This window comes from Triticum urartu, chromosome 2A (assembly GCF_056163025.1).
Source record: "Triticum urartu cultivar PI428250 chromosome 2A, HENAU_Tu73, whole genome shotgun sequence".
NCBI classification, from domain to species: Eukaryota; Viridiplantae; Streptophyta; class Magnoliopsida; order Poales; family Poaceae; genus Triticum; species Triticum urartu.
The window spans coordinates 72,590,766-72,604,150 of NC_141874.1; the positions used below are offsets into that span (position 1 = coordinate 72,590,766).

The 13,385-nt window shown below is 44.4% G+C and overlaps 1 protein-coding gene across 1 annotated transcript; it reads right to left on the bottom strand.

The window, feature by feature from the left end:
- Positions 1 to 30: 30 nt before the first annotated feature.
- On the bottom strand, positions 31 to 12,924 carry LOC147983843 (uncharacterized). Its single transcript, XM_087540884.1, has 2 exons — positions 11,587 to 12,924; positions 31 to 57 (listed from the first exon to the last, which is right to left on the bottom strand). Exons 1-2 carry the CDS (start codon positions 12,922 to 12,924, stop codon positions 31 to 33), a joined length of 1,365 nt encoding a protein of 454 aa, XP_087397010.1.
- Between the last annotated feature and the right edge of the window lie 461 nt (positions 12,925 to 13,385).

Genomic DNA, 13,385 nt, shown 5'->3' on the forward strand with positions numbered 1-13,385 from the left:
GAGGATGTACTTACAACTAAGCGCTGAAAGTTAAGACGGGTTGTAATGAACACCGGTCTGTCAGAAGAATATTAATAAATCCCTTATCATAAAAATAGCAAAAGAAATATGCAAGGCTTTTCATTGGCTGCCAGGCCCTAAATTGAGGCTTTTCATGGGCTTCCAGGCCGTTGAGTTAAACCATTTTGCAAAGCCTTTTAAGATGGACCTCAATCTTTAACCAATCACCGGTTTAACTTTGACAAGTTCAGGGTCCATGGGATTGACTTGTCAAACGTTCGATGGGTCATACCAGGTTTACCTAGACGGAGTGACTTACTTAAAAAATGCAGGATAACCCGGGGTTTTAGGTGAATACACCTGTCTTCCAAGCCTAGCTTGATAGCCTATTACAAGGGTTGAAAACTCTTTGTTCTTTGAGAAGCAAAGAGCCCCCAGGTAATACGTAAGATGTACTCAATGGTTACCTATGTTTGAGTTGTGCTTTGATGCAACAGACTCTCTTTGGCTCCATAAAATTTCCCTTTTGGCTAAACGCCTATCAAGAGGTGTAGCTGTGGTGTGATAAAAACCAAGCCCCCTAGTGATATCCCTTCGTGGTGTTTAAACCGATCAAGAGGTGTAGCTATGGTGTGACAACAACCAAGCCCCCTAGTGATTTTCTTAATATCCGTGCAGCTGCTGAAACCGGTTTAAAAAAACTCCGCTTTGTTAGTAGAAATTTTTGGGAGCACACACAGGATGTAAAAAGAACAGAGACCCCGCTTTGCTCGAGGCTCCTGTTTATTATATAATATATACATTGTCATAAATATGTACATATGAAGAGCCTGAGGCTCAAGTATAGTAAGGCTGAAGAAGAGCTATATTCCACGGCCGCTTGGTCTCCTCCTCTGATTTACGTGAGTCTTTGTGCTCTCGAACATCAATGAGGTAGTATGACCCGTTGTGCAAATTCTTACTGACCACAAAGGGTCCTTCCCAAGGTGGGGATAACTTGTGCATATCCGTCTGATCCTGGATGAACCAGAGCACTAGATCGTCCTCTTGAAAGGTTCTAGTCTTAACCCGACGGCTGTGATAACGTCGGAGATCTTGTTGATAAATCGCCAAACGTGCTGCTGTAGCGACCAGACCTCAAACGGTCGAATCTCTATGCTCAGGTGTCATCCCTAGATCAGTAATGCTGACACCACACAGTACTTGAAGGATTTATAATAGAGTAGCAATCACACACCTACTACATCGAGTGTCTCAAAAGAGAACTTATTACAATAAATATGGCTTAAGGCCATCTAATAACGATAACAGCGAAAGGCTTGGAAGATAAGAGAGTCCATCAACTCCAACGGCATCATTGAGTATAGAACCACGACCTAAAGGCACCTTAATCATCGTCTGAAAAGTCTACAACAATAATGTTGCAGCCCGAAACAGGTCAGCACATGGAATATGCTGGCAATGTAACACATAGAGAGTAATGGAATGAAATAAGCTATTCTATATGCATATAGGGCTGGTGGAAAGCTCTATGGTTACAGTTTTGCGTAAAGCCAATTTTTCCCTACTGCAAAGGAATAAATTTTATTTAACTATCATGGTAGTTGTTAAACATTAAGAATGGTTGACAGCATTCTCAATCCCAATTAAGCATCATCATTAAAAACCCAACAAAATTAATTAGAGTAACATGATGAGATTCACATGATAATCCAGGTACTAGATACTCAAGATGTCCATAACCGGGGACACGGCTAACCATGATTAGTTTATACACTCTGCAGAGGTTTGCGCACTTTTCCCCAGAAGACCTGATCTCCTCCGTTGGATTTCTCGCACTACATGGTGTTTGAGAAACGGATGACCTAGACATAGTCTTTCAGAAGCGCTAGCACCTTACGAACGGGTAGACCGTACCAACCTACATCCCCTACATCTGCTAGTCTACCACTTTAAGAGTTCGCACGACTTAGTCAACTATGCTAGAGCCCATAGTAGCTTGTGGCTGCACACGAAAGTTTCTAGCATGAATAATCTCATGATCCCTTTGAGCCTGGGTGGCCGTCCAAAAGAAAACAGGCAATCGCTGGAATACCCAGGTGCCTCAATTCACCCAGATGTGTGTTTAGGTTGCCACCTTAAATAAACCATTAATTAACAATCTCACATATGTCATGGATACACTCACCCAACCCACGTCTACTAGCATAGCATAGCAATAATAAGCAAACATAGAAGTAACTCCCAAAGGTTTGATAATAAACAGGTAATAGGTTCTACCTCAACTACTTCCCAAAGCCACAATTTAATTAGATCCTAATCATGCTATGTGTGAGGATTGATCTAATGCAATAAAACATGGTAGTAGGAAGTATGATCAAAGTGTTACTTGCCTTGCTGATGATCCGTGAAACCTAGCGATTCGAAGTACCAAGCGGCGCACTCCGGATACTCTATCGCAAACAAACAAGCATACAATAAGTACTCAACTAATGCACAGGTAAAACTCAAATAAAAGATCTAACCAGAAGGTTCAACTTAAGAACTCTGGTTGACAAAAGAAATCAAAACGAACGAAGCAACAAAGACAAACGGCAAAAGAAACAAGCTTCGTTTACTATTCTGGATCTAGGGCAATTTTTACTGTGGCAAAAACTTTTTTGAGTTGGCTAAACTGAAAGAGGGTTTCGAGACGAAACTCCAGGCGCTTGAATCGCCTGATTCCGATAAACGAACGAAAAGTTAAACTAGAACGAACATCGGATCAGAGATCGCGATCAGAAAAACCGCGGATTTAATCCGAGAAAAAGAAAAACGATGAACGGTTAACGAACGAACGTTCCTTAACAGAAACTAAACGAAATACGCATTCGTTAAAACGAACGGACAAGCGGGCGCTCGCTAAATAAATAAACCGGAGAAAACCGATCTATTTAAAAAAAAGAAAACTAGGGTTTAAAAAAAAACCGGATCGGTTTTTCTCAGAAAACCGGGCGGCGGGGGGGCTACCTCGACTCGGTCCGGCATGGCTCCGGCGGGTCAGCGGCTATGTGGGGCGGCGGGGCGGCGGCAGGCGATGTGCGGCGGCGGGGATGCGGGGCAGCGGCGGCGGCTACGGCTCCAGGGGCCCCCGGGGTGGTTATTTAAAGGAGGGGGTGGCTAACTTGGGGAGGGGGTCGGCGGCGCAAGGCGGCTCTGGCTCGGACTTCTCCTCGAGTCCGGCGGGGAAGGCGGCGGCGGCGGCTGGGCCGGCTTGGCTTGGCTGGGCCCTTGGCCTAGTCGGGCGTGGGTTTAAAAAAAACAATTTCGTTGCGCCTAAAAAAATTCTAGGAAAAATAAATAAAAATCTAAAAATGCCAAAACAAATTTTCTCTGTCTAAATAAAATATTTAGAACATGATGAACATTTTTTTGGCTCTAAATGCAATTTTTGAAAATGTGCAATTTTTCCTAAATTCAAATAAAATAGCAAATAAAACCAAAATAAAACCTTATTTGATTTTTTATTAAATCCTCAATATTTCTTTATTTTTGGGAAAGTCATTTTATTCCCTCTCTCATATTTTGATAATAGAAATAATTGAAGATAAAATAAATAAAATCAAATGATCCCATTTTTTCAAAAATTTGAGAAAACTCAAATATGAAAATAACGAAATCCCCAACTCTCTCCGAGGGTCCTTGAGTTGCGTAGAATTTCTAGGATCCACCAAAAGCAATAAAATATGATATGCAATGATGATCTATTGTATAACATTCCAAATTGAAAAATTTGGGATGTTACAAACCTACCCCCTTAAGATGAAACTCGCCCTCGAGATTCGTGTTGGCTAGAAAATAAGTGAGGGTGGTCCTTCAACAATTCTTCCTCTCGTTCCCAGGTGGCTTCATCCTCCATGTGGTGGCTCTTCTAAACTTTGCAAAACTTGATAACCTTGCTGTGGGTGACTCGACTGGCACACTCTAGAATCTTGACTGGTTTCTCCTCATAGGTCAAATCACTGTCCAACTGAATTGCTTCCAGCGGCACTATATCTATCAGCGGTATGTCAGCCATCTCTGCGTGGCACTTCTTCAGCTGGGAAACGTGGAACATGTCGTGAACTCCTGATAATCCTTCGGGCAATTCCAACTTATAGGCTACTTCTCCCATACGTTCCAAAACTTTGTATGGGCCTACAAAACGTGGCGCTAATTTTCCCTTAACTCCAAAGCGCTTAACTCCTCGAAGTGGTGATACTCGAAGATAAACTCGGTCTCCAACTTCGTAAACTGTCTCCTTGCGTTTTGAATCCGCGTAGCTCTTCTGCCTGGACTGGGCTACCCTGAGCCTGTCGCGAATCAATTTCACTTTCTGTTCAGACTCCTTAATCAGATCCGGTCCAAACAACTGACAGTCTCCAACTTCATCCCAAGACAATGGGGTCCTGCACCTCCTTCCATACAAGGCTTTGAAAGGGGCCATCTTCAAACTGGATTGATAACTGTTGTTGTGAGAGAACTCTGCATATGGCAAATTCTCGTCCCAACTAGATTCATAATCTAGCGCACAAGCTCTTAACATGTCCTCCAAAATCTGATTCACTCTCTCGGTCTATCCATCTGTCTGCGGATGGAAAGCTGTACTAAACTCTAGTCTGGTACCCAAAGTTTCATGTAACTAATTCCAGAACTTTGAGGTGAATTGGGTTCCTCTATCTGATATAATGCTCTTTGGAACTCCATGCAGACATATGATTCTGGTCATGTATATCTTTGCCAACTTCGCACTGGTATAGGTAGTCTTCACTGGAATGAAATGAGCTACCTTTGTCAAATGATCGACTACAACCCAAATTAAGTCATAGCCTGAACGAGTTCTGGGTAAACCTGTAATAAAATCCATGCCTAACTTATCCCACTTCCATTCGGGTATCGGCAATGGCTGTAGCAATCCTGCTGGCTTCTGATGCTCTGCCTTTACTCTCTGACATACATCACAAACTGCTACATACTCCGCAATATCCTTCTTCATTACGGTCCACCAGAAAGTATCCTTCAAATCCAAATACATCTTGGTATTTCCTGGGTGAATCGAATATGGTGAATCATGTGCCTCTTGCAGAATTAACTTCCTGATCTCCGAATCATTAGGCACATAAACACGATCTACAAAACATAGGTATCGTGCTCATCCTCAAGAAATCCCTTAGCTTTTCCTTTGCTCATTTTCTCCTTAATAGAGGAAATCTCCTTGTCAGTCCTTTGAGCTTCTCTGATCTTATCCATCAAGGTAGACTGAATCTCCAATGCTGCTACATAGCCTCTCGGAACTATCTCCAAACATAGCTCACGAAGATTTTCAGTTAACTCCCTTGGTAAATCTCCCGTCATTAAGGTGTTGACATGGCTTTTACGGCTCAACGCGTCAGCTACTACGTTAGCCTTTCCGGGGTGATAATGTAATCTCATATCATAATCCTTGATGAGCTCCAACCATCTTCTTTGCCTGAGATTCAACTCTTTCTGCGTGAAAATATAGTTCAAACTCTTGTGATCCATGTACACCTCACAATGGTTTCCAATGAGAAAATGTCTCCAGGTTTTCAATGCATGCACTACGGCTGCTAACTCCAAATCATGCGTAGCATAATTCAACTCATGAGGCTTAAGCTGTCGTGAGGCATAGGAAACAAATGTTCCTTCCTGCATAAGCACTGCTCCAAGTCCTCGACGTGAAGCGTCGCAATACACCTCATAATCCTTGGTTTGATCTGGCAAAATCAACATAGGTGATGTAACCAAGCGTTTCTTCAACTCCTGGAAACTGGCCTCACGTTCCTCAGTCCATATGAACTTGGTATCCTTCTTCAACAACTCCGTCATAGGCTTCGCAATCTTTGAGAAATTCTCAATGAATCTCCGGTAGTATCCTGCGAGTCCAAGAAAACTCCGGATCTCTCCAACTATTGTTGGCACTTACCAATTGGTCACGGTATCAACTTTAGTGGGATCTACTGCTATACCTTCTCCCGATATAACATGTCCGAGAAATCCAACTTCCTTCAACCAAAACTCACATTTGCTAAACTTGGCATACAATTGATGTTCTCTGAGCTTTCCAAGTACCAAACGCAAATGCTCCTTATGCTCCTCTTCGTTCTTTGAGTAAACCAGGATATCATCAATGAACACTACAACGAACTTATCCAGAAACTCCATAAACACCTTGTTCATCATGTTCATGAAATATGCAGGTGCGTTAGTCAGACCAAATGACATAACGGTATACTCGTACAGCCCATACCTCGTGGTAAAAGCCGTCTTAGGTATATCCTGTTCTCGAATCTTCAACTGGCAGCATCCTGATCGCAGATCGATCTTGGAAAATACCTTAGCTCCTTGCAATCGATCAAACAGATCATTGATCATCGGTAGTGGGTACTTGTTCTTGATGGTTACTTCATTCAATCCTCGGTAATCAACAACCATCCTTAACAATCCATCCTTCTTTTCCACTAGAAGTACTGACGATCCCCAAGGTGAAGAACTTGGGCGAATATATCCTTTATCCAGTAACTCCTTAATCTGCTTCTTAATCTCCACCAAATCCTTTGCGGGCATCCTATATGGTCTCTTTGATATTGGCCCTGTGCCTGGCAAAAGCTCAATCAAAAAGTTAATATCTCTATTCGGTGGCATGCCTGGCAATTCCTCTGGAAATACATCCGGGAAATCCTTCACCACTGGTAGTTCCTCCTGCACAACTCCTGTTAAACAATTTACTTGAGTCCTCTTTGGCACATGCCGTGATACATACTTGATCCTTCTTCCTTCTGGGGTGGTAAGCAAAATTGACTTACTGGCACATTCAATATTCCCTTCATACTTTGACAATATATCTATTATTCGAGATGATGTATTCGAGATTATATCTATTATTCGAGACGATGTATTCGAGATTATATCTATTATTCGAGATTATACTAAATTGTTTTATATTTCTTTTGGCATAGTTAAATAAAAGCTATGGCAGACAATACCGACAGAGAGAGAGAACAGACCATGTTCGATATCATACGCGGGCCAGGTGATGATCAGAATGAAGAAGATTTTGACGGCTCCGAATTTCTAAACAACACCGGAGAGGGTGATATGATATTCGATCGCGACGACCGAGAAGATGAAGTCATGAACTACGACGAAGAACATGTTGATCCTGAAACAACAAACACCGGCGAGGTATATATATTTATATAAGCAGGAATCTGGTGATCATCGCATGTTTTAAATGAGTTGAAGATATATTAACGAATCGATCTTTCTTCTTTCAGCCATCCTGATCGAGCAAATCTTCAGGCAAAAGGACGAAACGAGGCCCGAACAAAAAGTTGAAGGAGGGCGTAAAGTACAATATTGAGGCATTCAAACCTAATGGCGAACCATTAGCGCCTAAGAAGATTGCGGACAAGTTCGTTCGTCAGTGCGGAGTTCTTGTGAAGGACCAACTCCCGATCTCCCTTCAAGAATGGAGAAAGCCAGCAAATCCACGTCCAGATGTTACTTTTGTCGACGAGAATCAAAAAAATCTGCTTTGGGATACTCTCATGGAACATTTCACCCTACCAGATCATTTTCACAGAAGCAGATGTGCGGAAATTCAAGAACGCTGCTTTTAGGAAGATGGCGGTTGCATTCAAGAACCACAAGAATGACGTGGGAGAAGTACGTTAAGGGAGGAAGGAAGACTCCAGTATTCGAGGGGATACTAGAGAATCAAAGTGCTCGTTGGGACGATTTCGTGAAATTCAAGGATTCCGAATTAGCTAAGGAACGGTCGAGAATAAACAAGAAGAATGCCGAAAAAAAAGGATAAGTTCCATAAGCTGGGGCTAGGTGGCTACGCGGTGGCAATGCCTAAGTGGGATAAGTCTGAGAAAGATATGGAGGATGCAAGTGTCACTCCGGTTACTAAGAGATGGCCCCCCAGGTGCAGGACTTGGTTCTATGTGCATGGGGGGGAGTTGGACCCGAAGACAGGCAATGTTTCGACGAAGGCATGTCTGAACGGAGCCGACGATGCACTACTTGTTGCAATATAAGAGGCTTGATCGGGGGTGTTCCAGCCCAACAGAGAGAACGACGAGCTTACGCGTGCCCTGGGAAATCCTGAACACCCGGTAAGAACACAAGGCAAGGGCGCTATTCCATGGTATGAGGGGTTTTCGGACTGGAACGCCGACTACAGAACCCATGCGAGAAAGAAGATTGCGGAGGAGAAGAAGAGGAAGATGGAGGAGGAGCAGAGGAAGCGGGACTATGAACGCCTTCAAGGCCTAGAAGCAAGTCAAGCAGAATTGGCAGCTAAATTCCAGCGGCAGCAGGAGCAGATCGACTCACTTAGCCAGCAAAGGGGGTCTCAGCAGCTGCAGCAGCTAGCGGATGATCCAGCATTGGATACCACCGCCCCATCCATGCCGAGAAGCAGCGTGGGTTCCGCCCCGGGCGACGCAGTAGTGCTGGATAGATACCCCGTGGATGACATCACGGAGAACACTAACTGCGAGCTACACTTCAAAATGAAGAACATATCCATGAAGGTGGCGGACGCCGTTGCTTTTTCAAATTCCCCCGAGGCAACCTTCCATTGCAACCCGATTCCAGCGGGCTATGCTCGTGTCTTGGTTGATGAGGTGGTGGACCCATATTCGGAGCTACAGCTTGACATTCCTGGAGGTGACGACGAGCACACATTGGGAGAGGCCATACATCGTGTCATCCTATGGAGAAAGGATTGCATCATCTTTCGAAGGCCACCGACACCGCGTCACCCGACTCCTCATCGAAGTCCGTCACCGAGTCAGCAGACTCCCGCTCCTCCAAGTCCACCAACGCGTGAGGCCACTCCTCCTCCTCCAAGTCCGGCAAAGTGTCAGGCCACTCCTCCTCCAAGTCCGACACAGCGTCAGACGTCCACTCCTCCTCCAAGTCCGGCACACCCTGAGGCCACTCCTCCTCCAAGTCCGGCACAGCTTCAGGCCACTCCTCCTCGTCCAACTCAGCACTGTCAGCCATCTCCGCCGCCTCAGCAATCGCAGAAGAGACACCCCGCAGCTATGGTGCGTAGCGGTATGAGTCGAGGTGATAGTACAGGAAGTACAGGCGGAGGCAAGCGATATAAATATGGTCCAAACCTCAGTACTCCTCTTCCTGTGAGGGCTTACGACAGGACCGAGGAGCAAACCAATGCCATAGTGCAGGCAGAAGTCGACACCCATTTTGGACCCAAACCGCCACCGCCGCTAAGGGAGAAAGTGCCTGTGGAAGTAGTTGACCACTTCATTCGTATGGCTCAACCACCAGCTCCTAAGCCTGTTGACTTAGACTATGAGCGCCACATCAGGAAGTTACATCGACAACGTCTACAGAAGGAGGCGAGCTCGAGCTCGAGCAAACAACAAGCAACTGTCAAAAAATGCGGGAAAACCATTGCCCAGCTGGGAAAACAGGCGGCGCAATCGATACCCCCGCTTGTTGTGCCGCCAACAACACGTGACAGTACGCGCGCCCAATATTATTGTGGCCAAACGGTTTATGTTCCCGAGGTGGGCGATGTGGTAATAACCCAGGAGCATATAATGCAGGCTGAAGAACTCAAGATCACTGTTGGACAACTCCTCGAGATCGAGGACATGCCTCTGATTAGAGAGGAGGAAATAAAACGGAAATTTGTCCGGGGCCAACCTTTGGTCAAGCCAGAAGATGTCAAGAAGCTCCCAACGAGAATGTATGAATTGCATCAATGGTACATGGACATTACCAAGAGATCCGATCGAGAGTCCCTCATGGTGTATGTCAAGAAGGATCATTACTACCATGAGAAAGCTGTGGCCGTTGAGTATTCTGAACTGTTTCAGTTATACAATCAAGACGCACTCGACAAATCTATCGTCAGTTGCTATTGTTTGTAAGTGATTTCTTTCTGTAATTTAAGTCTCAAGCTAGCGGTAGTGATCCTTTTGATCAATCATTACATGTAATTATCCTCACTATATTCTTTTCTGTGGTATTATGCAGGATGAAGATGTATGAAATGAGAAAAGGTGGACGCTATGGCATTGGGTTCATTGACCCAAACACCGTTAATGAATACACATGGAAATTAAATGCATATTATGAAAAAGAGGTAGAGGACAGCATGCTAGAGTTCTTGAAGCGCCTCAAATACAATGAAGATATACTACTTCCTTACAACTTCGAGTGAGTCACACTTTCTTGTACTACAAATTCTCTGTTTTTGCCTACTAGCTAGCTACATGTTTTTGCTTACATATGCCCGCTTAATTAAGACATGCAAACGTGTGTGCATGCAGATTTCACTGGATCTTGTGTATCATTAAAGTTGACGCCGGAACAGTTGAAATACTGGACTCGCTACTCAAAGCAAATAGTGACTATAACATCTTGTTTGGGATAGTCAACAGGTAATTTCAATCATTATTAACTATATATCTCGGCCTATTTAGTTCGTCATTTCATGATATGAACTATTTAATAACCCCTTTATTCATTTTCTTCGTCGGCGGGCAGGGCTTGGGCAAGGTTCATCAGCATCACGGAAGGTGAATGGAAACCAAAGCTGAAATGGTTTCGAGCCAAGGTAAGTAATTAAGTAGTACTAGCTAGCTAGCTAGCTGCCATCTCTTTAATTATCATGCTTGATTAATTATTATCTGATCAAATTAAATTCCATTCTCGTAATAAAGGCCCTGAAGCAGGCGCCGGGGACTGATCTGTGTGCATACTGCGTTTGCGAGAACATTCGCATGATGGCGTCCGAAAGGAGCAGATCTCAAAGACAGGAATGGGTACGTTTGTCAGAACAATATTCACAATTTTTACACCATTATCGATATCTAGTCACACAACTAATACGCATGCATATTTATCTCCTTCTTAACAGTTCAAAGAGGTGCGGGACAAGCTCCTACCAACGGAGCGCGTAGAAGCACTTCAAGAGGAAATAGCGGGATTTTTGACCAGGTCATAAATCCGAAGGGAGAATACTATTACCCGCTACCGCCCCCATTGAAAAAGACATGAACCACTTCCAATTGTCATCATGCTCCGAAGGCACCAATCAGGCTAATGCCACTGGCTCCGAAGGCAACATGCATATGTAGGAGAAATTGTATATAGCTATACATGTGTGTATGTGTGAATTAATATGGTGGTTTGTGAGACATGATTGATGATATATATATGATTGGTTCTACTACAAATTCTCTCTCTCTCTCTCTATATATATATATATGCATAACATGTACAATGTGTAGTACCATAAAATACCAGCAAACGAAAAAGAATTAAAATGGAAAACACAAAATTAAATGAAAAAGAAATCATAAAACCAAAAACCCCCCAACATTTTAGTACCGGTTGGTGCTACCAACCGGTACTAAAGGGCTCCCGGCCCCCGGAGCTGGCTCATGCCACGTGGTTGCCCTTTAGCACCGGTTCGTGCTGAACCGGTACTAAAGGGGGGGGGGCTTTAGTGCCGAAATTTTAGTGCCGGTTACCTAACCGACACTAAAGGGCCTTACGAACCGGTGCTATTGCCCGGTTCTGCACTAGTGAATCCATGCCTAATATCACATCCAATCCTTGAGATTCCAACACTATTAGGTCTGAGGGAAATACGTAGTTACCAATCCTTAATGGTAACCGATCACACCATAGGCTAGCCATATATTCTGCTCCAGGCGAGGTTACTAACATGGGTGACCTAAGGGCTTGGGTTGGCAGTTTATACTTATCCACAAATCCCCTTGATATGTATGAATACGATGCACCAGTATCAAAAAGAACGAGTGCAGTAAATGACTTAACCAAAAACTTACCTATTACTGCATCCGGCTGCTCTTCAACCTCCTCCACGTTAACGTGGTTCACCTGTCCCCTATTGAAAGGGTTCGGCTTCTTCCCAGAGCTTCCATTGCCATTTCCATTTTGGGACTCGGGACATTCGTTGGCATAATGTCCGGTCTTCTGGCACTTAAAGCAAGTGACTTGGCTCAGGTCTTTCTTGGCTGGGGTTGATGGGTTGGTGCAGTTCTGGCCGTTTCTTCCTCCATTCCCATTACCATTCTTGGTGCCATTGTGATTGTGCGAGCTACCTCCTCCATGGGTATGCTGAAAATGTCCTCCCGGTCTAGGGGTAAAACGTGGCTTCTGCTGAGCTCCTGAATTGTACTTCCCTTGTCCATACTTCCTCTTGCGATTCTCAATCTGCTGCTGCTTCCCTTCAATCATGAGAGCACGATCTACCAACTCCTGGTAGTTGTTGAAGGTTGCTACCATCAACTGCATGCTCAACTCATCATTCAATCCTTCCAGAAACTTCTCATGCTTAGCTGCATCTGTAGCAACGTCATCTGGGGCACAATGTGCTAGCTTACTAAAGTCCTCCACATACTGGCCAACTGTCCGTCCTCCTTTGCGCAAGTTGCGAAACTCTCGCTTCTTCATGGCCATAGCTCCTATTAAAGCATGGGCAGTATGAAAAGCCTGTTGAAACTGGTCCCACATGACAGTGTCGACAGGGAAAGCGGCTGTGAAATTCTCCCACCATGATGCTGCGGGTCCTTCCAATTGATGTGCGGCAAACTTCACCTTTTCGGCATTTGTGCATCCTGCCGTGGTCAACTCTCTTGCTGTCTTGCGGAGCCAATCATCTGCTACTATCGGCTCGGTGCTATTGGAAAACACCGGCGGATTCAGCGTAAGAAAACGGGCTAAGTGATCAACAAGTGGTAGTGGTGGGTTGTTGTTGTTGTTCCCCTGATTCTGATTCTGGACTAGCAACTGCATCAATGTGTTCTGCTGCTGGATGAACTGGGTGAGCTCCGGTGGGAAGGTAAATCCGGGGTCACGTCTCGGAGGCATCTGAGGGTTTAGAATAGATGAGATTTAAGAATAGAGAGGGGGTCTAAAGAGAAAACACTACCCATATGCACATGAGACAAAAGCAAACAATTCACTTCATTCAATCAATCAAACAAGGGCATACAATCGATCTAACTATCGCAAAAGTGCTCGAGCTACTATATTTACATGGTGGACTACTACTACTGATGGGGTGGTCTACTAGAAATATTCTTCGGTTGCAGACTCCATGATATCTGCTCCAGCTTCATCAACATAGTCATCATCGCTATCATCTGGATCTGAGTTGGTGTCGTCGATGATGATGTAGTCTTCCGAGCGAATCTCCTTGGGTTCTTCGTCTTCTTCTACTGGCGTAGGGCCTCCCATGAATATTCCAATCTTCTTGATCAGATCGTCATTCTTTTCCACTAATACTTCGATTTCCTCTTCATAATCTTCACGTGTAGCCTTGATTTCTT

Excerpts from the sequence above, each read along its gene's own strand:
- LOC147983843 (XM_087540884.1), bottom strand. The coding sequence starts at position 12,924 with ATGCCTCCGAGACGTGACCCCGGATTTACCTTCCCACCGGAGCTCACC. Across the intron at positions 58-11,586 it reads AGAACCGGGCAATAGCACCG|ACCGGTGTTCATTACAACCC; the intron begins GTTCGTAAGGCC and ends TTCTTCTGACAG.